The sequence below is a fragment of the Bombina bombina genome, unplaced genomic scaffold (genome assembly GCF_027579735.1).
Source record: "Bombina bombina isolate aBomBom1 unplaced genomic scaffold, aBomBom1.pri scaffold_386, whole genome shotgun sequence".
NCBI classification, from domain to species: domain Eukaryota; kingdom Metazoa; phylum Chordata; class Amphibia; order Anura; family Bombinatoridae; genus Bombina; species Bombina bombina.
In genome coordinates this window covers 131324-154431 of record NW_026510936.1, presented here as the reverse complement: position 1 = coordinate 154431, position 23108 = coordinate 131324, and the positions used below count along the sequence as shown (strand labels likewise).

General features: G+C 42.2%; 1 protein-coding gene across 1 annotated transcript in view; it reads right to left on the bottom strand.

The window, feature by feature from the left end:
• Positions 1-9033, bottom strand: part of LOC128643533 (lysophospholipid acyltransferase 5-like) — a 118590-nt gene extending 109557 nt beyond the window's left edge. Inside the window, exons 1-2 of the mRNA XM_053696376.1 lie at positions 8646-9033; positions 983-1089 (exon numbers count right to left, since the gene is read on the bottom strand). Of these exons, the coding sequence (XP_053552351.1) occupies positions 983-1089; positions 8646-9033 (495 nt within the window). The remainder of the gene's footprint in view (positions 1-982; positions 1090-8645) is intronic.
• Between the last annotated feature and the right edge of the window lie 14075 nt (positions 9034-23108).

Below are 23108 nucleotides of genomic sequence, written 5' to 3'. Positions count from 1 at the left end.
GATAGTGATACAGGGGCGGTAATAACACACACACACAGATAGTGATACAGGGGCGGTAATAACACACACACACAGATAGTGATACAGGGGGCGGTAACACACACACACAGATAGTGATACAGGGGCGGTAATAACACGCACACAGATAGTGATACAGGGGGCGGTAATAACACACACACAGATAGTGATACAGGGGCGGTAATAACACACACACACACAGATAGTGATACAGGGGGCGGTAATAACACACACAGATAGTGATACAGGGGGTGGTAATAACACACACACACACACAGATAGTGATACAGGGGGGGTAATAACACACACACAGATAGTGATACAGGGGGGGGTAATAACACACACACAGATAGTGATACAGGGGCGGTAATAACACACACAGATAGTGATACAGGGGGAGGTAATAACACACACACACACAGATAGTGATACAGGGGGCAGTAATAACACACACACACAGATAGTGATACAGGGGGAGGTAATAACACACACACACAGATAGTGATACGGGGGGTAATAACACACACACACAGATAGTGATACAGGGGGGGTAATAACACACACACACAGATAGTGATACGGGGGGTAATAACACACACACACAGATAGTGATACGGGGGGTAATAACACACACACACAGATAGTGATACGGGGGGTAATAACACACACAGATAGTGATACGGGGGTAATAACACACACACACACAGATAGTGATACAGGGGGCGGTAATAACACACACACATATAGTGATACGGGGGGTAATAACACACACACAGATAGTGATACAGGGGGGGTAATAACACACACACACATAGTGATACGGGGGGGGTAATAACACACAGATAGTGATACGGGGGGGTAATAACACGCAGACTACGGCACAAGAGATGTGACAATACAGACAGGAACCAATAACACAAACAACCCCCCCCCCCCCCCATCCCATCAGTGCCCATTTACTAACCATCTGAAAGCAGAAACTGGTGAATACTGCAGTGACCGTCCTTCCCATGAGTCGCAACATGAGGAAATGCAGCACAATGCAGAGGACGGAATGGTACATCTGGGAGCCTGTTAAACAAGACAGCTGTATATCAGATCCCAGCAACTAACAAGTAACCTTGGTGCAATTTAATGAGCCAGTAGCCCAAACAAACAGGAACATTTGTTCAATTATAGTAAAAGGGTAGATTACTTAACATTTCTTTGATTTTTTTTTTTTTTCAGTGTGCGAAAAAAAGAAAATTTATGCTTACCTGATAAATTTGTTTCTTTTTAGATACGATGAGTCCACGGATTTCATCCTTACTTGTGGGATATCGCCTCCTGGTCAGCAGGAGGAGGCAAAGAGCACCACAGCAGAGTTGTATATATAGCTCCTCCCTTCCCTCCCACTCCAGTCATTCGACCGAAATTAGGAAGATAAAGGAAAAGCCAAGGTGCAGAGGTGACTGAAGTTTAACAAAAACAAAGACCTGTCTTATAAAAACAGGGTGGGCCGTGGACTCATCGTATCTACAAAGAAACAAATTTATCAGGTAAGCATAAATTTTCTTTTCTTTTTAAAGATACGAGTCCACGGATTTCATCCTTACTTGTGGGATACAATACCAAAGCTATAGTACACGGATGAAAAGGGAGGGACAAGACAGGGAACCTAAACGGAAGGCACCACTGCTTGAAGAACCTTTCTCCCAAAAGCAGCCTCAGCCGAGGCAAAAGTATCAAATTTGTAAAATTTCGAAAAAGTGTGAAGAGACTACCAAGTTGCAGCTTTGCAAATCTGTTCAACAGAAGCATCATTTTTGAATGCCCATGAGGAAGACACAGCCCTAGTGGAATGAGCCGTAATTTGTTCAGGAGGCTGCTGTCCAGCAGTCTCATATGCAAAATGGATGATACTCTTCAGCCAAAAAGAAAGAGAGGTAGCCGTAGCTTTCTGACCCCTACGTTTCCCTGAAAAAACAACAAACAAAGAAGACGATTGTCGAAAATCCTTAGTCACTTGTAAGTAAAACTTTAAAGCACGGACTACGTCCAAATTATGTAACAGACGGTCCCTCTTTAGAAGAAGGATTAGGACACAAAGAAGGAACAATAATCTCCTGATTTATATTCCTGTCTGAAACAACCTTAGGAAGAAAACCAGGTTTAGTACGTAACACCACCTTATCCGAATGGAAAATAAGATAAGGAGAATCAAATTGCAATGCCGAAAGCTCAGATACTCTTCGAGCAGAGGAAATAGCAACCAGAAATAAAACCTTCCAAGATAATAACTTGATATCTATGGAATGCATAGGTTCAAATGGAACCCCTTGAAGAACTCTAAGAACTAAATTTAAACTCCAAGGAGGAGCAATTGGTCTAAATACAGGTCTGATTCTAGTCAGAGTCTGACAAAAAGATTGTACATCTGGAACATTTGCCAGACGCTTGTGTAACAAAATAGATAAAGCAGAAATCTGTCCCTTTAAGGAACTTGCTGACAGCCCCATCTCCAATCCTTCTTGGAGAAAGGACAAAATCCTGGGAATCCGAACCCTACTCCATGAGTAGCCCCTGGATTCAAACCAATAAAGATATTTACGCCATATCTTATGGTAAATCTTCCTAGTAACAGGCTTATGTGCCTGAATTAAAGTATCAATAACCGAATCAGAAAAACCTTGCTTAGATAAAATTAAGCTTTCAATCTCCAGGCAGTCAGTTGCAAAGAAACTAGTTTTGGATGATGGAAGGGACCTTGAATGAGAAGGTCTTTCCTCAATGGTAGCTTCCACTGTGGCTGAGATGACATGTCCACTAGATCCACATACCAAATCCTGCGAGGCCACGCAGGGGCGATGAGGATTACCGACGCCCTCTCCTGTTTGACTTTAGTAATCACCCTGGGAAGAAGAGCAAACGGAGGAAATACATAAGCTAGGCTGAAAGACCAAGGTACTGCCAGGGCATCTATCAGCTCCGTCTGGGGATCCCTGGACCCGTATCTTGGAAGCTTGGCATTCTGACAAGATGCCATGAGATCCAACTCCGGCCTACCCCATCTGAGAATCAGGTTGGAAAATATCTCCGGATGGAGTTCCCCCTCTCCCGGATGAAATGTCTGCCTGCTCAGAAAGTCTGCCTCCCAGTTTTCCACCGATGGGATGTAGATCGCCGACAGATGGCAAGAGTGAGACTCCGCCCACTGTATTATCTTGGCTACCTCTGTCATCGCTAAGGAACTCCTCGTCCCTCCCTGATGATTGATGTAAGCTACCGTCGTTATGTTGTCCGACTGAAATCTGATGAATTGGGCCGAAGCCAACTGAGGCCAAGCCCGAAGAGCATTCAATATTGCTCTCAACTCCAGGATATTGATGGGAAGTAGAGACTCAGCCTGAGTCCATACACCCTGAGCCCTTAGGGAGTTCCAAACTGCTCTCCAAACTAACAGACTGGCATCCGTTGTCACTATCATCCATGAGGGTCTGGGAAGCATGTCCCCTGGGACAGATGATCCAGTGACAACCACCATAGAAGAGAATCCCTTGTCTCCTGATCTAGATATATTAGAGGAGACAGATCTGTATAATCTCCATTCCACTGCCTGAGCATGCTCAATTGCAGAGGCCTGAGATGAAAACGTGCAATCCGATTACCTCCATGCACTGAGCCAATGACGGACGAGGATTGGACTGAATGGTTCGATATGTATTCAGAATTTTAAACTTTCTGACCTCCGTCAGAAAAATCTTCATTGAAATAGAGTCGATTACAGTTCCCAGAAAGAGCACCCTTGTTTGAGGAACTAACAAACTCTTTTCCAGGTTTAACTTCCACCCATGGGTCCTTAGGAAGGAAAGCACAATGTCGGTATGGGACCTTGCCAGTGGAAATGATGAGAAATAAAAAGAAAAAGTTTTAAATAAAGTTTTAAATTTAGTTTTCCAATATTTGCCATTATATGATAGAATTTAATGTACCTGTCTTAATCTAATGATTTTAATTTAAGGCTAAATAAGTTTCGTTTTTAATATACTTTTTTAATATATTTTTCTAACATTCTTTTTTAATATACTATTTATTAATTGATCAAATTACTCTGTTTTTATGATCATTGGAGAAGGTTTCTGTATGTCTATATATGAAATAAGTTTATGTTCTGTCCCTTAATGTATAAATGTTTAACATATACAGCTGAAGTGAATACCACTTTAATTAAGAACGTATAAACCCAAAGAATGAGGACACCACAGTACTGAGCTTGAGAAAGGCTGTGTAACAGCCGAAACGCGTTGCTTTGAACTGTGTCCTATCTGGGCTTCCGTAGCCTGAAGACTCCGACGGCGTGACAACTAAACTTTGGAGGCTTGAGTATACTGCTGGAGACCTTTCCTTGTTTGGCCATGAGACGCCGGTGAAACGCTTGTTGAGAGAAGCGCTTTATCAGAAGTGGCGCTTGGGACTATGCATCGATATCTGGTGTAAGTAAAAGTGTACACCTTTTCATCTATACTTGCTTATTGTTTTAAAGGATCTGTATATCCTTCTTCTCGCCCTAATACCCAGCTTCCTGTTGCTCTCCTGCTGTTCCCTGCGACTAACACTTTGCTTGACGAAATACCACTAAAGCCTGCCTGACGAAGTCTGACTTGCTTAAAAAAGACTTTACCAGCTATAACAGACTTTCAAGCTGTTGCAAGAGACTGCACTATTGTGATATTCATTTGAAGCCATATGGTATTGTTCTATATCAACTGTGTTTTTATTAACTGTGGTTTTTATTGATTTTCATTGACTGTGTATCTTGTTGTTATTTTATTTATTATTATTTTTTGCAATGCATTGCTTAATGGTATGATTTTTTCGTTATGAAGTTTTTAAACTAACATTAAAACTTATTTAATCTTAATTTTTATAATTTAAATCTTAATTTTTATAATATATATTCCCCCCTTTATTTTAGATACTGCACACATTAGGCTATCTGTTTAGATAGCGCAGCTGTGGCCAATTACCTGTCTGCAGTTTCACTACAGACAGTGTAGTTAACCTGTTCCAGTGGAAATGATGACGCCTGGATCAGTATATTGTCCAGATAAGGCGCCACCGCAATGCCCCGCGGCCTTAGAACCGCCAGTAAAGACCCCAGAACCTTCGTGAAAATTCTGGGTGCTGTGGCTAGACCGAAAGGGAGAGCCACAAACTGAAAGTGTTTGTCCAGAAAGGCAAATCTCAGAAACTTGTAATGATCTCTGTGCATGGGAACATGAAGGTATTCATCCTTTAGATCCACTGTCGTCATAAATTGACCTTCTTGGATCAATGGAAGAATGGTACGAATAGTTTCCATCTTGAAAGATGGAACTCTGAGAAACTTGTTTAGACTCTTGAGATCTAAGATAGGTCTGAAAGTTCCCTCTTTTTTGGGAACTACAAACAGATTTGAATAAAACCCCTGTCCCCGTTCCTGAATTGGAACGGGACAGATTACTCCCATGGAGGAGAGGTCTCTTACACAGCGTAAGAACGTCTCTCTTTTTATCTGGTCTACAGATTATCGTGAAAGAATAAACCTTCCTCTGGGGGAAGAATTTTTGAATTCCAGTTTGTATCCCTGAGACACTATATCTATTGCCCAGGGATCCTGAACATCTCTCATCCAAGCCTGGATGAAGAAAGACAGTCTGCCCCCTACTAAATCCGGTCCCGGATCGGGGGCCAACCCTTCATGCTGACTTGGGAGCAGCAGCAGGCTTCTGTTTCCAAGACTGGTTGGTCTCCAGGTAGACTTGGATTGCGAATAGTTCCCTTCCTGTTTAGAGGAAGAGGAAGGGGGAATTCCCTTGAAATTTCGAAAGGAACGAAAATTACTCTGTCAACCTCTCTGTTTGGATTTCTTATCCTGAGGGAGGAAATGACCCTTGCCTCCCGTGATGTCAGAAATAATTCCCTTCAAGTCAAGTCCGAACAAGGTCTTCCCTTTGTAAGGAATAGCCAAAAGCTTAGACTTGGATGACACATCCGCAGACCAAGATTTTAACCATAAGGCTCTGCGTGCTAAGATGGAAAACCCCAAACTCTTAGCCGCCAATTTGGTAATCTGCAGAGAAGCGTTAGTAATAAATGAATTAGCTAATTTAAGAGCTTTAATCCTATCTTATATCTCTTCCAAAGAAGTCTCAGTTTTAAGAGATTCTTCCAGAGCATCAAACCAAAAAGCAGCCGCACTTGTAACCGTAACAATGCAGGCTGCCGGTTGCAATAGCAACCCCTGATGAACATAGATTTACTTAAGGAGACCCTCTAATTTCTTATCCATAGGGTCCTTGAAAGCACAACTATCCTCAATAGGAATAGTAGTTCGTTTAGCCAAGGTGGAAATAGCTCCTTCCACCTTAGGGACCGTCTGCCAAGAGTCCCTAATAGCGTCAGCTATAGGATACATTTTCTTGAAAATGGGAGGAGAAAAGGGAATACCTGGTCTCTCCCATTCTTTAGCAATAATTTCTGAAGTTCTCTTAGGAACTGGAAAAACATCAGAATAAGAAGGGACTTTTAGATATCTGGGTGCAAAAGATTTTGGAAGAACACACAAGCGCCAAAGAGGCTAATACCCACAAAAATGGATACAATCCAATATAATAATAAAAATTTTTTATTTATGTATTTATAAAAGCAAATTTAAAAAGAAACAAAGTTTTCTTTAAAAAACAATTGATCTTAATGCCCAAATAGAGACACTTTAAACATAATCTGGTTGGCCAACCTTAATGTTAAAATCTATCAATAGTATCAATCGTACCTATCTAAAACGTTAGTTTCCAATATCTGCTATGTATTCTTTATAGCTTAAGCAGAGTAATAGATTACCACATAGTAACAGTATTGGCTAGATAGTAAATAAGGAAATCACAATCTTTCAGCAATAATCCAATTATTTGGCACACTGAAGGAAAATTCCCAAGTGAGTCCCTTTTAAACTGTAGCGGTTATTTCCTCAATTTTTGTAGCAATTATTTCTTTAACCGGTTTTAAAACATTTAAAAAGGTAGCTAGAGTTCCTTAACAGGTGCACTTGTTTCGCGGTTACCTTATGGAGTTCGTAGTGTAGTATAAAATCCTGTAGAGTGAAGCTTCTCCTTGCCGATTCTGGAGCCCTTCTGTTCCTTTCAGCGTTCTCCCGCTGTGTGTTTCAGAGTCCGCGCCTTCTCCGGAAGGGGCTCTGATTGGATCACTGTTAGGGGAGTTTCCTCTTAGGCGGTGAGTGACGGCTCTACGGCTGTTGTTCACTTCAGGTTGTTTGGTCCTTACGGTATGGAGATTTAGCAACACGTTTCCGCTGAATCACTTCAGCCTTTGTCAAGCTATGTCTCCATACTCATTGTTCAGTTTAAATAGCCCTCTCTGGTCTCCTATTCGCTCGCTGTATCTTTTACCTTTTGCTTTCAGAGCAATTTTTCTTGACGCTGGTTATTATGAAGTTAATTTGATTAAATACTTGGTAAATAAAATCTAACATATCAGACATTGTATCTCCTTTTATACGTTTCATGATCCTATATAATAAAAATCTGTCACTTTGGGCATTTTGATCAATTTTTTTCAAAAAACCTTATTGAATATGGGTATTTATACATCTATAAACAGGCTATAAATTGTTCTTTTTATTTGAACATAGGATATGGTTCACTTTATTTCTATATAAGTTGGAATAGAATAAATAGTTATAGTAAAATCAGTAGTGAGTTAGTTTTATGCGAAGCCACTATCTAAACGGAGGAATGTCATTTAAATTGATGACAGATCTTTCAATTTCAAAACTGATGTATATTTTGTTTTATCTTCATCATAACCATTTGAATTAGCCTTATTATTAGGCTAGAGGTAATTTTGTGCCATATTCTAGGGTGACCGAATGGATCTAAGTAAGGATTATGTGTTTAAAAAACAATTTAGACTAAAATCCTGATTTAACCCCTTTGGTTTCAGAGTTTGAAGTTCAAAAATCCACTTTGCCTCTTTTTGTAAGAGTGCATGTGATTGGTTACCCAATCTCTTTTTCTCATTTAGTTTGGTTATTGCTGTGAAATTAAAATATTTCAGATTGTTATTACAGCACGTTCTAAAATGTTTTGCTACCGGGAGATCTTTATTCCGTTCTTTTTCAGAGTTTTCTATAGAGTTCAAATGCTCTCTTATTCTTTCTCTTATTGTTTTTTCTGTCTCGCCTATATATTGTTTTCCACATTTTTTGCAGGTTATTAGATAGATAACATTTATATCCATACATCTAATTGTCTCCTTAATTTTATATTCTCTTTTTGTGTTGGTGGATGTAAAGGTTTTTGTTTTATTTGCATGTTTACATGCCTTACAGGATATGCAAGGGTAAAAACCTTGCAATTTGTCCCCTAACACACCTCTGGTTGTGATGCAATTATTTTGTTTGTAAGTGAGTGCTAGCTTGCTTTTTAAATTTTTGGTCTTTCTATATACAAATTTTGGATTATTTGGAAGTTTTTCCCCTAAATAGGGATCTGATTTTAAAATTTTCCAATGAGATCTTATTGTTTTTTCCAGTTTTAGCCTATCCTCACTATATTCAGTTATAAAGGGCAAAAATATTTCTTCATTACATAGATTAGCTGGTACAGTTTTTTTAGGTTTATATTGCAATATATCTTTTCTATCTAATTCTTTAATCTTAACTCTCTCCATTTCTATTGTTTCCTCAGAGTACCCTCTATCAATAAATGTATTCTTTAGAATCATAGACTGGGTCTCATAGTCATCTGCTTCTTTACAGTTTCTTTTAAATCGCAGGAATTGACCCTTTGGGATGTTACCTTTCCATCTTTGTAGGTGACAACTGGTTTCATGAATAAAATTATTGGCATCTACTTCTTTAAAAAATGTTTTTGTTGTTACTGCATTATGTTGTATGCTTATTTCCAGATCTAAGTAATGTACTTTCTCTTTACTAATGTCCGCTGTAAATTTAAAATTTTGATTATTAATGTTCATGCTATCAAGACACCCTTGTAAATCTTCAGTACTACCTTTCCAAATGAAAAACAAATCGTCTATAAATCTCTTATAGACGATAATGTTATTTCTATATGGACTTTGATTGAGGAACTGTGTTTCCCAGTAGCCCATGAACAGATTTGCGTAGCTAGGGGCAAATTTTGTGCCCATAGCTGTACCGCAAATCTGTTCATAGTATTTATCTTCATATAGAAAAAAAATATGGGTTAAAATAAACCTTATACTATCAAGAAGAAATTCTCTTTGTTCTTTCTTAATTTCAGGGTCATTTTTCAGAAAACTTTCTATGGATTGTAGTCCATCATCATGTCTGATTGATGTGTATAGCGATTGTACGTTGCACGTCACTAAAGTATATTAATTTGTCCATTTAAATTCTTCTAATAGTAGTAATAGACTGGTTGAATCTCTTAAATAAGAATCTAGCAAGATAACATATTTTTGCAGGTACTTATCAATATAACCTGACATATTCGCTGTGAGTGAATCAATCCCTGCAATAATCGGTCTCCCAGGTGGTTTAGAGACAGATTTGTGGATTTTTTGTAAAGCCTATAGTACTGGCATTATTGGGTATGGAGGGAGTAGAAATTCATATTCTTTATCATTTATGATGCCTACATCTAAAGCTTTATCAAGGTGATGTTTCAGAAACATTTTATATATTCCAGTTGGATTACATCTCAATTTTTTATACTTATTTACATCATTAATTAGTTCATCCACCATATCTCTATACATTTCTCTGTCTAGGATAACAATTCCCCCATCTTTGTCAGCTGGCTTTATCACAATCTCTTTATTTTGTTCTAGTTCCTTAATCAGTGTTTTTTTGCTTTAGCGTGATATTATGTTTAATTTTTTTTTTCTGTTTAATGTTACTTATATCTTCTAATACCAATTTTTCAAACTCTTCTATATATATATATATATATATATATATATACACCTTTTTCCTGTTTCGGGTAGAAATTTGATTTTCTTTTAAATCCTGAGTGTATATACTCACTGGTACTAGAAGTACATGGTTCATTTTTTGGAAGTGTTAAATTTAGGCTTCTTTCATAGGGTGTCTTTAGAAAATATTTTTTGAGTGTAAGATTACGAATGAATTTACTGGCATCAATGAATGAATCAAATTTATTCAATTTTCTTGTAGGTGCGAATGATAGCCCTTTGTTCAAAATTTCTATATGTTTAGTTTCCAACTTAATCTTACTTAAGTTAAATATTCAATTTTGTGCTATCTCATTCTTTTCACTTTTTGTATGCGTCTGTGTGTTCCTTCTAATTTTTCTCTGTAGCCCTCGTCCTCGTTTGCCTCTTCTTCTGAGGCTAATTCAAATGGTTATGATGAAGATAAAACAAAATATACATCAGTTTTGAAATTGAAAGATCTGTCATCAATTTAAATGACATTCCTCCGTTTAGATAGTGGCTTTGGCATAAAACTAACTAACTACTGATTTTACTATAACTATTTATTCTATTCCAACTTATATAGAAATAAAGTGAACCATATCCTATGTTCAAATAAAAAGAACGATTTATAGCCTGTTTATAGATGTATAAATACCCATATTCAATAAGGGTTTTTGAATAAAATTGATCAAAATGCCCAAAGTGACAGATTTTTATTATATAGGATCATGAAACGTATAAAAGGAGATACAATGTCTGATATGTTAGATTTTATTTACCAAGTATTTAATCAAATTAACTTCATAATAACCAGCGGCAGAGGTGGGGCTAGCTGGCAAAGGAAACAGCAGCATATGAGAGAAGCTCTGTGTAAAAAAGGGTATTAAACTAATAAAAAGCAGCTTACTGAGGCCACTACTTACTACTTGTTGGCATCCTCAACTAAGGGGTAATAAATAACATCAAATTGGAAGCACTAGAAAAAACAGAACTTCAACCTGAATTTGAGAACCAGGGAAAATTCAGAAAAATACCCGGCTGCGGCCTACTCCGGATCGAGTAGGCCCCCCAAAGAAGACAAAAATAGCTGGATTTGTAAAGGCAGCTCAAACAAGGTAGACACATACACTGAGAGATCAGGTAGAGGAGAATAGAAGCCAAAATAAGAATTTTGCAATCAGGAGAAAAACGGAGGCCCTCACAGCCAGCAATCCTAGTAGCCTCTCTGAATAAAAGTGGTGTAAGAAAAGACACAGACATCCATGCTGGGATAGTGTACAGAAATATAAGAAATTCAGAAGCAAAAGAGGCATCCAGATATATTAAGAGTCCCTACAGAGGGGTAAGTGGTGGAAAAATACACCATTTTATTTATACATCTCTTTAAGTCAATAGAAGCATTACACCTGCAGCAGAATTATTCAGGACTGCATTGAACTGCAGGAACACTCTCATCATGAAAATAATGTAAACACATAGATAAAATAGAGTGGGTAACCAGCCAGCTCACTGACTCCAATGATATGCTCTCAGGTAATTCATATGCCGTTAAATGGCGTTCTGTTTTTGGTCGCTGCCTTTATACCAAACCTCAAGTATATGAAAAAATGATCTAGTCATTAAAACAAATATTCTGCCTAACGCTGACATAAACATACGCCCACTTTCATTAATTGTTTAGGACTTGGTGCTCCCGTGCACTCGTCTGTACCGCCACGGCAGTCAGAACCACATGTTAGAAGCAGAAACATGGCTGCCAGGAGATCAGTGAAGGGCGATAAGACGCTGAAGACTACCAATATGTCCTCTTTTTTTATAACAACCCAATCTGATAAAATCCCCAAAGATTCAGAGATAGAAGAGGAATCAGAGGGGGAACCCACACAACCCTCGAGATGACAGTGTCCCTCTCACAAGGGCAGATTTACGCACACTAGTCTCTAAGCAGGATATCGCTGATAACTTTGAGAAGTTGTGGGAGAAGATTGACTCTATCCACACATCAGTCACTAACAGTTTGTCAGAGATCAAATCTGACTTGGTGGACATGGGGGGGAGAATTGAGACCCTAGAAGACCAACAGGACTCTATTGTGGGAAACATGGATGAAATGACACAATTTCCTCACAACAACAACTAATAGCGGAATGTCAAGATAAATTGGAGGACCTCGAAAATAGAAGTAGACGTAACAACATCAGACTGAAGGGAATTCCGGAATAAGTCACTTCTAGAGATCTACCAGCATATCTCAAATCTTCAGCCAGATCACTGAAAAACCAGCTGACTATATTTTCCAGGTGGAAAGGGCTCACAGAGCTTTAAAGGCTAAACCTAAGAACGGCCTTCCCCCCAGGGATGTAGTAACCAGATTAACTTTCTTCCCTGACAAAGAGAAAATACTACAAGCCTCTAGGAGACATCCTACCTTCAAATTTCAGGGGAATGTGGTTCAGTTCTTTCAGGACCTAAGCTTGCGAACTCTACAACGCAGGGGTACCTTACGGCCCCTTACGCTTTTGCTCCGGAAACATCAGATACCCTATAAGTGGGGCTTCCCCTTTGCGCTCATCACCAAAGAAAATAATAACCCTCAAAGATCGAGAAGATATTCCTTAAATTTGTAAAGTCCTGGGCTTAGAAGCCCCAGCATTACCACATCTGGAAGCTCCCTCTAATGGCGAGTCAACACAAGAAACCAGACACAAAGCGTTATGGCAGAAAATTAACTATAAAAGACAAAAGAAACTCGAGGAAACGGAACTTGACTCCTCAATGTGAAAGATACCCGAGACTGAGGTAACACTACCAAATTCCGGTTAACGGCCTAGTTGATGGTTGTTTAGAAGCCTTTGAACTTTTCACTAATTACACAAAAACAAACTTTGATGACGCCATGAGCTTACTTTAGATTAGGGCTGCAACTAACGATTATTTTCATAATCGATTAATCGGCCGATTATTTTTTCGATTAATCGACTAATCGGATAAAAAGAGAATCAATAATAGTTTTCTATGTTTTAAATAAAATCCACATAATGAGTGTTACAAATATAAACTTCAGACTAAAACTTTACATTAACACAACTGTTTCTTCAATTTTTAAGCAGCAGAGCACAGTTTTATAATTAAACAAAACAAAACCACAAACTGTTTGAAAAGAGGTAGAAGTAGAAAGAGTTAGACGATCACTGTTTATAACATTCTGTTATTCACTCTTTCAGAAACTTTGCATTGAAATGCAAAAATCTCAACATGTCCACATGCTTCTGGCTAAGGCTGGTTCTCTGTTTGCAGCTATATTTCCTGCAGCAGAGAAAAGGCTGTTGAGGTGTATAAGTAGGGTTTTGCCAATTTCAGCAAAGTGGGATATTTATCTTTGTTAGCTCTTCACCAATGCTAAGTGTTTTCTACCTTGGCAAGGGGACTCTCAATAAAGTAACCCTTGACTTCATTCTAACATAAAAATATCTTGAATATCTATACGCAATGGTAAATAACCAGCTATAAGGTTAGGGGAAATATCTAGTCCGCTCTAAAAATAACGAATATATACTTATAAAGGTTGAAAAACCAACTAATCGATTATGAGATTCGTTGACAACTATTTTCATAATCGATTATTATCGATTATGACGATTAGTTGTTGCAGCTCTACTTTAGATATGACCTGACTTGTGAGCTGGAGGGGTGCCCTTGCCCCCTCGCAATACTGATTGTTGATTATTTGTTCATTTTCACAATGTTGTCCCCTAGCTGACTGTTTCAGGGACGGGGACTTGTTTTTTATTCTGTTGCATGTAATGTGCTGTTTTTTCTCTAATGTTTCTTTTTACCCCAGTGACAACTTTGTAATGCTCCTTGATACTGAAACTACTACTCCATTATGACTCCAGCAAGGTAAAGGTCGGAACCAGAAGGTACCAGTTTACGCAACCCTAACATACACAACATTACCCAACAATGTTCCCTAGAATAACTTTGCTTTCCCATAATGTCAGGGGACTTAACACTGACACCAAACGTAAGATAGCGATGTCCCAATATGCCTCATTGCAGGCAAACTTATTATTTTTACAAGAAACACACCTTCTTAAAGCTAATATCCCAAGATACTGGGCACGACACTTCACAACCCACTACCATGCCACAGCATCCACCAAGAAAAGGGGAGTCTCTATTTTAATTCATTCCTCTATTAATTTCACAAATGTATCTACCATTGAGGACCCAGAAGGGAGATATCTTATTGTCAGGGGTCAGATTTTAGACACTGAGATCACTCTATGCAATGTCTATGCACCCAACGAGAACCAGCACTCATTCTTTCGACATATAGCACACCTATTAACACAATGGTCCCAAACTAAGATCATTTTAGCAGGGGATTTTAATATCACTATGTCCCTGATTAAACATACATCTAATAGCTTTTTGACTAACAAGCAACTACGACATAATCGACTAGTCAAATCTATTCAAGATCACTTATCACCTCACTCCCTAATAGATACATGGGATACATTATATGGAGTAACTACTGATACTAATTTCTATTCAGCTGCACACAACTCATACGTGAGATTAGACTATGTATATGTTAGCCAGATTCTTCAACCCTTAATACGAAAATCTGACATACATGCCTGTGTATGGTCGGATCATTCCATTGTTTCCCTACAGATAGACGGACTAAGAGATCCATCACGTAGCAAAACTTGGACGTTCGACCCTACATATCTTAAAAACCCTCAGGCACACGAAAACACTCTACGAGCATTAACAGAATATTGGACTATCAACACTGACTCCACTTTAAATCCAATAAACATATGGGCAGCACGGGGATTGCTTATCAAAGAAAAAGCTGTCCAAAACAAAAAATACAGAAATCAACTAGAAGAGCTTTATAGGGAAATAAATTTACTAGAGAGACAACACAGACTATCGAAATTGACTTCCACCCTAAATATGCTCCAGACTAAAAAAAAACTACTAATGTCGATGCTTAACTCCCAAGCTACTAGGGCTACTCAAAAACTGAAATCTCGGTATTTCATTTACGCGAATAAGCCGGATAAATTTATGGCCTACAAAATTGGGGAAAGATGTAGAGCATCAGCCATCCCAGTTATTGAGACCATTCGTGGTACCTCCACTTCACATCCACAGGAAATAGTTGATACATTTGCAACCTATTATGGGGACTTATACGACGGACACAAAGTCATTCATAACACAACAACAGAAACTCTCACGACAGAATTTTTCGCACATTCCCCCCTGCACACAATATCTAGGGAACACAGGGAAACACTTAATGCTAAGATATCTGCGGCGGAGGTGATGGGGGCGATCCAAGATCTTAAACCGGGGAAGGCGGCGGGCCCTGACGGGCTTCCAGGGGAATACTATAAACTATTTGGATCCACGCTGCTCCCTCACCTTACCACATTTTGCAACCATATTATGGAGGGCAACCCTGTTCCACCGGAACTCTTATATGCTAAAATTGTAGTGATACCTAAACAAGGCAGAAACCATAGACTTTGTAAAAATTATCGCCCAATATCCCTTCTAAATCAAGATTTGAAGATCTTTACGAAGGTTTTGGCAAATCGCCTTAAACTAATTATACCCCACCTGGTGCATCCTGATCAGGTGGGATTCATCAAAGATAGGGAGGCTCCGGATAATATCAGAAAGGTGACAAATCTCGTGCAATGGTTGGATAAGACAAAAATGCCTTCTCTGCTCCTGTCATTGGATGCGGAGAAGGCGTTTGATAGAATTGATTGGAAATATATGTTCACCACCCTTGGGAGGATGGGGTTTGATGGTACATTTATAACAGCCTTACAAGCGATATACTCTCTCCCATTCGTCCAGGTAGCCTCAGCTGGATACAAGTCCAAAAGTTTTCCAATCCTAAACGGCACGAGACAGGGTTGCCCTCTTTCACCACTATTATTCGCCCTTTGTATAGAACCACTAGCAGCCAGAATCAGATCTCACCCAGATATCTCGGGGGTCTCTGTAGCAAATTCGGAGTACAGGCAGTCCCCGGGTTACGTACAAGATAGGGACTTTAGGTTTGTTCTTAAGTTGAATTTGTATGTAAGTTGGAACAGGCACTTTTTTTAGGTGAAACTCTAGCCAAACATATATTTTTTTGTTTTGGATAGCATAGGATAAAGTTTGTTTTGCTATCTGTGCCCCTGTTCAGAAAATTTCACATAACTTTCTGTCCTTGTGACAATTGGATTTTCAGTATTTTGGATTATCCTGGAAAGAAGGATTGTCGATAAAGCTCTATTTTCTCTGTATGTAAGTACGAGTTGTACTTAAGTCGGATGTCTGTAACCCGAGGACTGCCTGTATAAGCTTTCGCTCTTTGCAGACGACATCCTATTAACCGTCACCAAGCCACTTATCTCACTCCCCAACCTCTATGGGATCTTAGACACATTTTCAATTATATCAGGATATAAGATAAACACAGATAAATGTGAGGCCCTACCTATCGCTATTCCCCTACACTCTCAAAAATTATTAGAATCCAATTTCAATTTCAAATGGATGAAACATACACTCAAATATCTAGGAATTTTCCTGCCACCACAGACTCATTTATTATATAAATTCAACTATATCCCCCTTTTTAAACAGATCAGACGAGACCTTAGGAAATGGAAAAGTTACAACTTTTCCTGGTTAGGGAGACTTGCAGCTGTCAAAATGACTATTTTACCTAGAATTTTATATCTATTTCGATCACTCCCTATAAAGATCAACAGGCCTGATATAGAAAAGTTGCAAACTGAGCTTCTCTCCTTCATTAGAGGGAGCAAATCTGCTAGAGTATCAAAATTTATAATAAATAGACACAAAACACTAGGAGGGGTTGGAGGACCGGCATTGTTAGATTACTATAAGGCCGCTAGAATAGCACAGGATAAAATGCTTTTACAGAAGTCAACAGATGCATTGTGGCCCAGATTGGAGGCTGGGGTGAACCAGATTCAATCTTCTGGGACAGGAAAATTCAACAATCCACTTCATCCCACTCAACACCATACACTTCAGAGCTTACCTTACATACATGGTCGAAAGTGATATTGGGCAACGATCTAATGCCAAGATTCTCTCTTTCCACCCCAATTCAATATATCTTTCCTGACGAGCTAAGACCACAGTTTAAAAAGTGGGAGAATAAGGGACTGTACCGAGTTGCAGACATATTAAATAACGGGAAGTTGCTCTCTTTCAATCAATTGCAAGAGAAAGTAGCACCAATACAAATACATTGGTATCTTTACCTCCAACTCAGCTCCTCAGTCAGATCATTTCTCAGAGACACTCAGAAGGGAGCCCCGACTATTTTGGAACTACTTTGTAATAGCCCCCATCGCTCCAAACACACTATTTCCAGACTATACTTGACTATTCAATCTGGTCCACTTAAGACCAAATCCTCGGTTATGACAGCCTGGGAAAGGGACTTGAATATGACTAAAGACCTAGTGGACTGGGAACACCTATTTCAGACCGCTGATAGAGGCCTTTTGAGTGCAGACTTAAAAGAAAACGTTATGAAAACACTTTTCTGATGGTACCTGACACCGGTTAAGACCGCACATATGTCCACACAAGGCAGCAAACTATGCTATCGAGGGTGCGGGGAGGTAGGCACATATCGCCATATGTGGTGGGACTGCGCTGGGGTCAATGCAATCTGGATGAGATTGGCTTCTTTCATGGGTCGCCTGATAGGTGAGGAGATCAATTTCACTATACAACAAGCTCTCTTACACGATCACAACACCTTATATAACAAATACTTAAATACCTTTTTCAATATTCTATGTACGGTCACCAGAACATGTATTGCTAAATATTGGAAGACAGGGGTCCCTACCTGGTCTGAAATAATTAATAAGATACAATACACATACAATATGTACGAATTGGCATCTGGGATCCTAGACAACAAGGACACATTTCATCAGATCTGGTTCTATTGGATAAATGGGGATGCTTCAGACCGGGATCTACCCAATAGGAGTACCATACCTTGATCAACATGCATTACACACTTAGATTCAAAAGCACTACCATGATAAGCTTATCCAGCTGTTGCTGGATATGTTGTCACCTTTACCCATGTTATATCCCCCCCCCCCCCTTTTTTTTCAATATAAATTTATGGTATAACCTACCTTCCTTGTTTTACATTGCGATTCAGCGGAAACGCGTTGCTAAATCTTCATACCGTAAGGACCAAACAACCTGAAGTGAACAACAGCCGTAGAGCCGTCACTCACTGCCTAAGAGGAAACTCCCCTAACAGTGATCCAATCAGAACCCCTTCCGGAGAAGGCGCAGACTCTGAAACACACAGCGGGAGAACGCTGAAAGGAACAGAATGGCTCCAGAATCGGCAAGGAGAAGCTTCACTCTACAGGATTTTATACTACACTACGAACTCCATAAGGTAACCGCGAAACAAGTGCACTTGTTAAGGAACTCTAGCTACCTTTTTAAATGTTTTAAAACCGGTTCAAGAAATAATTGCTACAAAAATTGAGGAAATAACCGCTACAGTTTAAAAGGGACTCACTTGGGAATTTTCCTTCAGTGTGCCAAATAATTGGATTATTGCTGAAAGATTGTGATTTCCTTATTTACTATCTATCCAATACTGTTACTATGTGGTAATCTATTACTCTGCTTAAGCTATAAAGAATACATAGCAGATATTGGAAACTAACGTTTTAGATAGGTACAATTGATACTATTTATACATTGCAGATATTGGAAACTAACGTTTTAGATAAGTACGATTGATACTATTGATAGATTTTAACATTAAGGTTGGCCAACCAGATTATGTTTAAAGTGTCTCTATTTGGGCAGACGATTCCGGCAAAACAATAAGCAGCCCAAAAAAAATAAATATACACAGCCCTCAATCGGAGTCTGAAGAATCAGAGCTCCGCTATAAGGAATCCCCAGCGTCTGCCCAAAGCACCACCACACCAATAAAAACGTCACAGTAGGAGCTTTTGACAACCTAGCCCTACGTTGTGACTCAGTCCCACCACCTCTTTCTCAGTCCCTGAAAGTCAAGTGGTACACCGCAATGGGGGTAACCCTAACAATAAAGTAACATTTCCCCACTAACAGATAAGGGATAGATACAGCCATTTCTGAGTAAAGGGTATGTCCCAGAAAAGTAAAAAGCTGCACATACCTCTATGCTGAGCGACAGCATGACTGTCCCAACACGATCAAGAGGTCCTTTTCTCCTCCTGTAGTTCTGTGGAGACATACAGGGTCTTAGTTAATATCTGCTAAGACCATCATCTGCAGGGCAGCACTCAGTATGGGAGGCGCAGAGAGAATTAGAATCCCCCCAGTTCCCATTGCTTTAAAGCCACCTGTAGCTCTGCTCCAGAGGCTGACAAGGAATACGGCTACACCCTGAATAAAATAGCACTCACTGGTACCATTTTAAAAATAATAAACTCTTGATTGAAGAATCTAAACTAACACCTCACTTTACCTCTTCCTATCACTAACACAGGCAAAGAGAATGACTGAAGTGGGAAGGAAGGGAGGAGCTATATATACAGCTCTGCTGTGGTGCTCTTTGCCTCCTCCTGCTGACCAGGAGGCGATATCCCACAAGGATGAAATCCGTGGACTCATCGTATCTTTAAAAAAAAAAAAAAGACCTAGTCTCATGTAACCTTCATGCACCTGAGGACGTGTGACACAGCACATACACAATACCGTGTGACAGACCTAGTGTCATGTAAACTTCCTGCACCTGAGGACATGTCACACAGCACATACACAATACCGTGTGACGGACCTAGTGTCATGTAAACTCTCCTCTCTTTTGCTCTTCCTCTCTCTCCTATCCTCTTTTGCTCTTCCTCTCTCTCCTCTTTTGCTCTTCCTCTCTCTCCTCTCCTCTTTTGCTCTTCCTCTCTCTCCTCTTTTGCTCTTCCTCTCCCCCCCTCCTCTTTTGCTCTCTCTCCTCTTTTGCTCTTCCTCTCCCCCCCTCCTCTTTTGCTCTCTCTCCTCTCCTCTTTTGCTCTTCCTCTCTCTCCTCTCCTCTTTTGCTCTTCCTCTCCCCCCTCCTCTTTTGCTCTCTCTCCTCTCCTCTTTTGCTCTTCCTCTCCATTCTCTCTCCTCTTTTGCTCTTCCTCTCCCCTCTCTCTCCTCTTTTGCTCTTCCTCTCCTCCCCCCCTCCTCTTTTGCTCTTCCTCTCCTCCCCCCCTCCTCTTTTGCTCTTCCTCTACCCCCTCCTCTTTTGCTCTTCCTCTACCCCCTCCTCCCTCCTCTTTTGCTCTTCCTCTACCCCCCTCCTCTTTTGCTCTTCCTTTACCCCCCTCCTCTTTTGCTCTTCCTCTACCCCCCTCCTCTTTTGCTCTTCCTCTACCCCCCTCCTCTTTTGCTCTTCCTCTACCCCCCCCTCCTCTTTTGCTCTTCCTCTACCCCCTCCTCTTTTGCTCTTCCTCTACCCCCCCTCCTCTTTTGCTCTTCTTCTAACCCCCTCCTCTTTTGCTCTTCCTCTCCCCCCTCCTCTTTTGCTCTCCCCCCTCCTCTTTTGCTCTCCCCCCCTCCTCTTTTGCTCTTCCTCTCCCCCCTCCTCTTTTGCTCTCCCTCCTCCTCTTTTGCTCTCCCCCCCCACCTCCTATTTTGCTCTCCCCCCACCTCCTCTTTTGCTCTCCCCCCCACCTCCTCTTTTGCTCTCCCCCCCCACCTCCTCTTTTGCTCTCCCCCCCCCTCCCCTCCTCTTTTGCTCTCTCCCCTCCTCTTTTGCTCTCTCCCCCTCCTCCCTCCCCCTCTCCCCCCCTCCTCCCTCCCCCTCTCCCCCCCACCTCCTATTTTGCTCTCCCCCCACCTCCTCTTTTGCTCTCCCCCCCACCTCCTCTTTTGCTCTCCCCCCCCCTCCCCTCCTCTTTTGCTCTCTCCCCCTCCTCCCTCCCCCTCTCCCCTTTTGCTCTCTCCCCCTCCTCCCCTCCTCTTTTGCTCTCTCCCATTCCTCCCCTCCTCTCTCCCCCTCCTCTTTTGCTCTCTCCCCCTCCTCTTTTGCTCTCTCCCCCTCCTCCCCTCCTCTTTTGCTCTCTCCCCCTCCTCCCCTCCTCTTTTGCTCTCTCCCCCTCCTCCCCTCCTCTTTTGCTCTCTCCCCTCCTCCCCTCCTCTTTTGCTCTCTCCCCCTCCTCCCCTCCTCTTTTGCTCTCTCCCATTCCTCCCCTCCTCTCTCCCCTCCTCTTTTGCTCTCTCCCCCTCCTCCCCTCCTCTTTTGCTCTCTCCCCCTCCTCCCCTCCTCTTTTGCTCTCTCCCCTCCTCCCCTCCTCTTTTGCTCTCTCCCCCTCCTCCCCTCCTCTTTTGCTCTCTCCCCCTCCTCCCCTCCTCTTTTGCTCTCTCCCATTCCTCCCCTCCTCTCTCCCCTCCTCTTTTGCTCTCTCCCATGCCTCCCCTCCTCTCTCCCCTCCTCCCCTTCTCTTTTGCTCTCTCCCCCTCCTCCCCTCCTCTTTTGCTCTCTCCCCCTCCTCCCCTCCTCTTTTGCTCTCTCCCCCTCCTCCCCTCCTCTTTTGCTCTCTCCCCCTCCTCCCCTCCTCTTTTGCTCTCTCCCATTCCTCCCCTCCTCTCTCCCCTCCTCCCCTCCTCTCTCCCCTCCTCTTTTGCTCTCTCCCATTCCTCCCCTCCTCTCTCCCCTCCTCCCCTTCTCTTTTGCTCTCTCCCCCTCCTCCCCTCCTCTTTTGCTCTCTCCCCCTCCTCCCCTTCTCTTTTGCTCTCTCCCCCTCCTCCCCTCCTCTTTTGCTCTCTCCCATTCCTCCCCTCCTCTCTTCCCTCCTCCCCTCCTCTTTTGCTCTCTCCCATTCCTCCCCTCCTCTCTCCCCTCCTCCCCTCCTCTTTTGCTCTCTCCCCCTCCTCCCCTCCTCTTTTGCTCTCTCCCCCTCCTCCCCTTCTCTTTTGCTCTCTCCCATTCCTCCCCTCCTCTCTCCCCTCCTCTTTTGCTCTCTCCCCCTCCTCCCCTCCTCTTTTGCTCTCTCCCCCTCCTCCCCTCCTCTTTTGCTCTCTCCCCCTCCTCCTCCCCTCCTCTTTTGCTCTCTCCCCCTCCTCCCCTTCTCTTTTGCTCTCTCCCATTCCTCCCCTCCTCCCCTCCTCTCTCCCCTCCTCTTTTGCTCTCTCCCCCTCCTCCCCTCCTCTTTTGCTCTCTCCCCCTCGTCCCCCCTTCTCTCTCCCCTCCTCTTTTGCTCTCTACCCCTCCTCTTTTGCTCTCTCCCCTCCTCTTTTACACTCTAGCCCTCCCCTCCTGCTCTCTCCCCCTCCTCCCCTCCTCTCTCCCCTCCTGCTCTCTCCCCCTCCTCCCCTCCTGCTGTCTCCCCCTCCTCCCCTCCTCTCTCCCCTCCTGCTCTCTCCCCCTCCTCCCCTCCTCTTTTTCTCTCTCCCCCTCCTCCCCTCCTCTCTCCCCTTCTGCTCTCTCCCCCTCCTCCCCTCCTCTTTTTCTCTCTCCCCCTCCTCCCCTCTTTTGCTCTCTCCCCCTCCTCTCTCCCCCTCCTCCCCTCTTTTGCTCTCTCCCCCTCCTCTCTCCCCCTCCTCTTTTGCTCTCTCCCCCTCCTCCCCTCCTCTTTTGCACTCTCCCCCTCCTCCCCTCCTCTTTTGCACTCTAGCCCTCCCCTCCTGCTCTCTCCCCCTCCTCTCTCCCCCTCCTCTTTTGCTCTCTCCCCCCTCCTCTCTCCCCTCCTCTTTTGCTCTCTACCCCTCCTCTTTTGCTCTCTCCCCCTCCTCCCCTCCTCTCTCCCCTCCTCTTTTGCACTCTAGCCCTCCCCTCCTGCTCTCTCCCCCTCCTCCCCCCTCCTCTCTCCCCTCCTCTTTTGCACTCTAGCCCTCCCCTCCTGCTCTCCCCCCCCTCCTCTCTCCCCTCCTCTTTTGCACTCTAGCCCTCCCCTCCTGCTCTCTCCCCCTCCTCCGCCCCTCCTGCTCTCTACCCCTCCTCTTTTGCTCTCTCCCCCTCCTCCCCTCCTCTCTCCCCTCCTCTTTTGCACTCTAGCCCTCCCCTCCTGCTCTCTCCCCCTCCTCCCCCCTCCTCTCTCCCCTCCTCTTTTGCA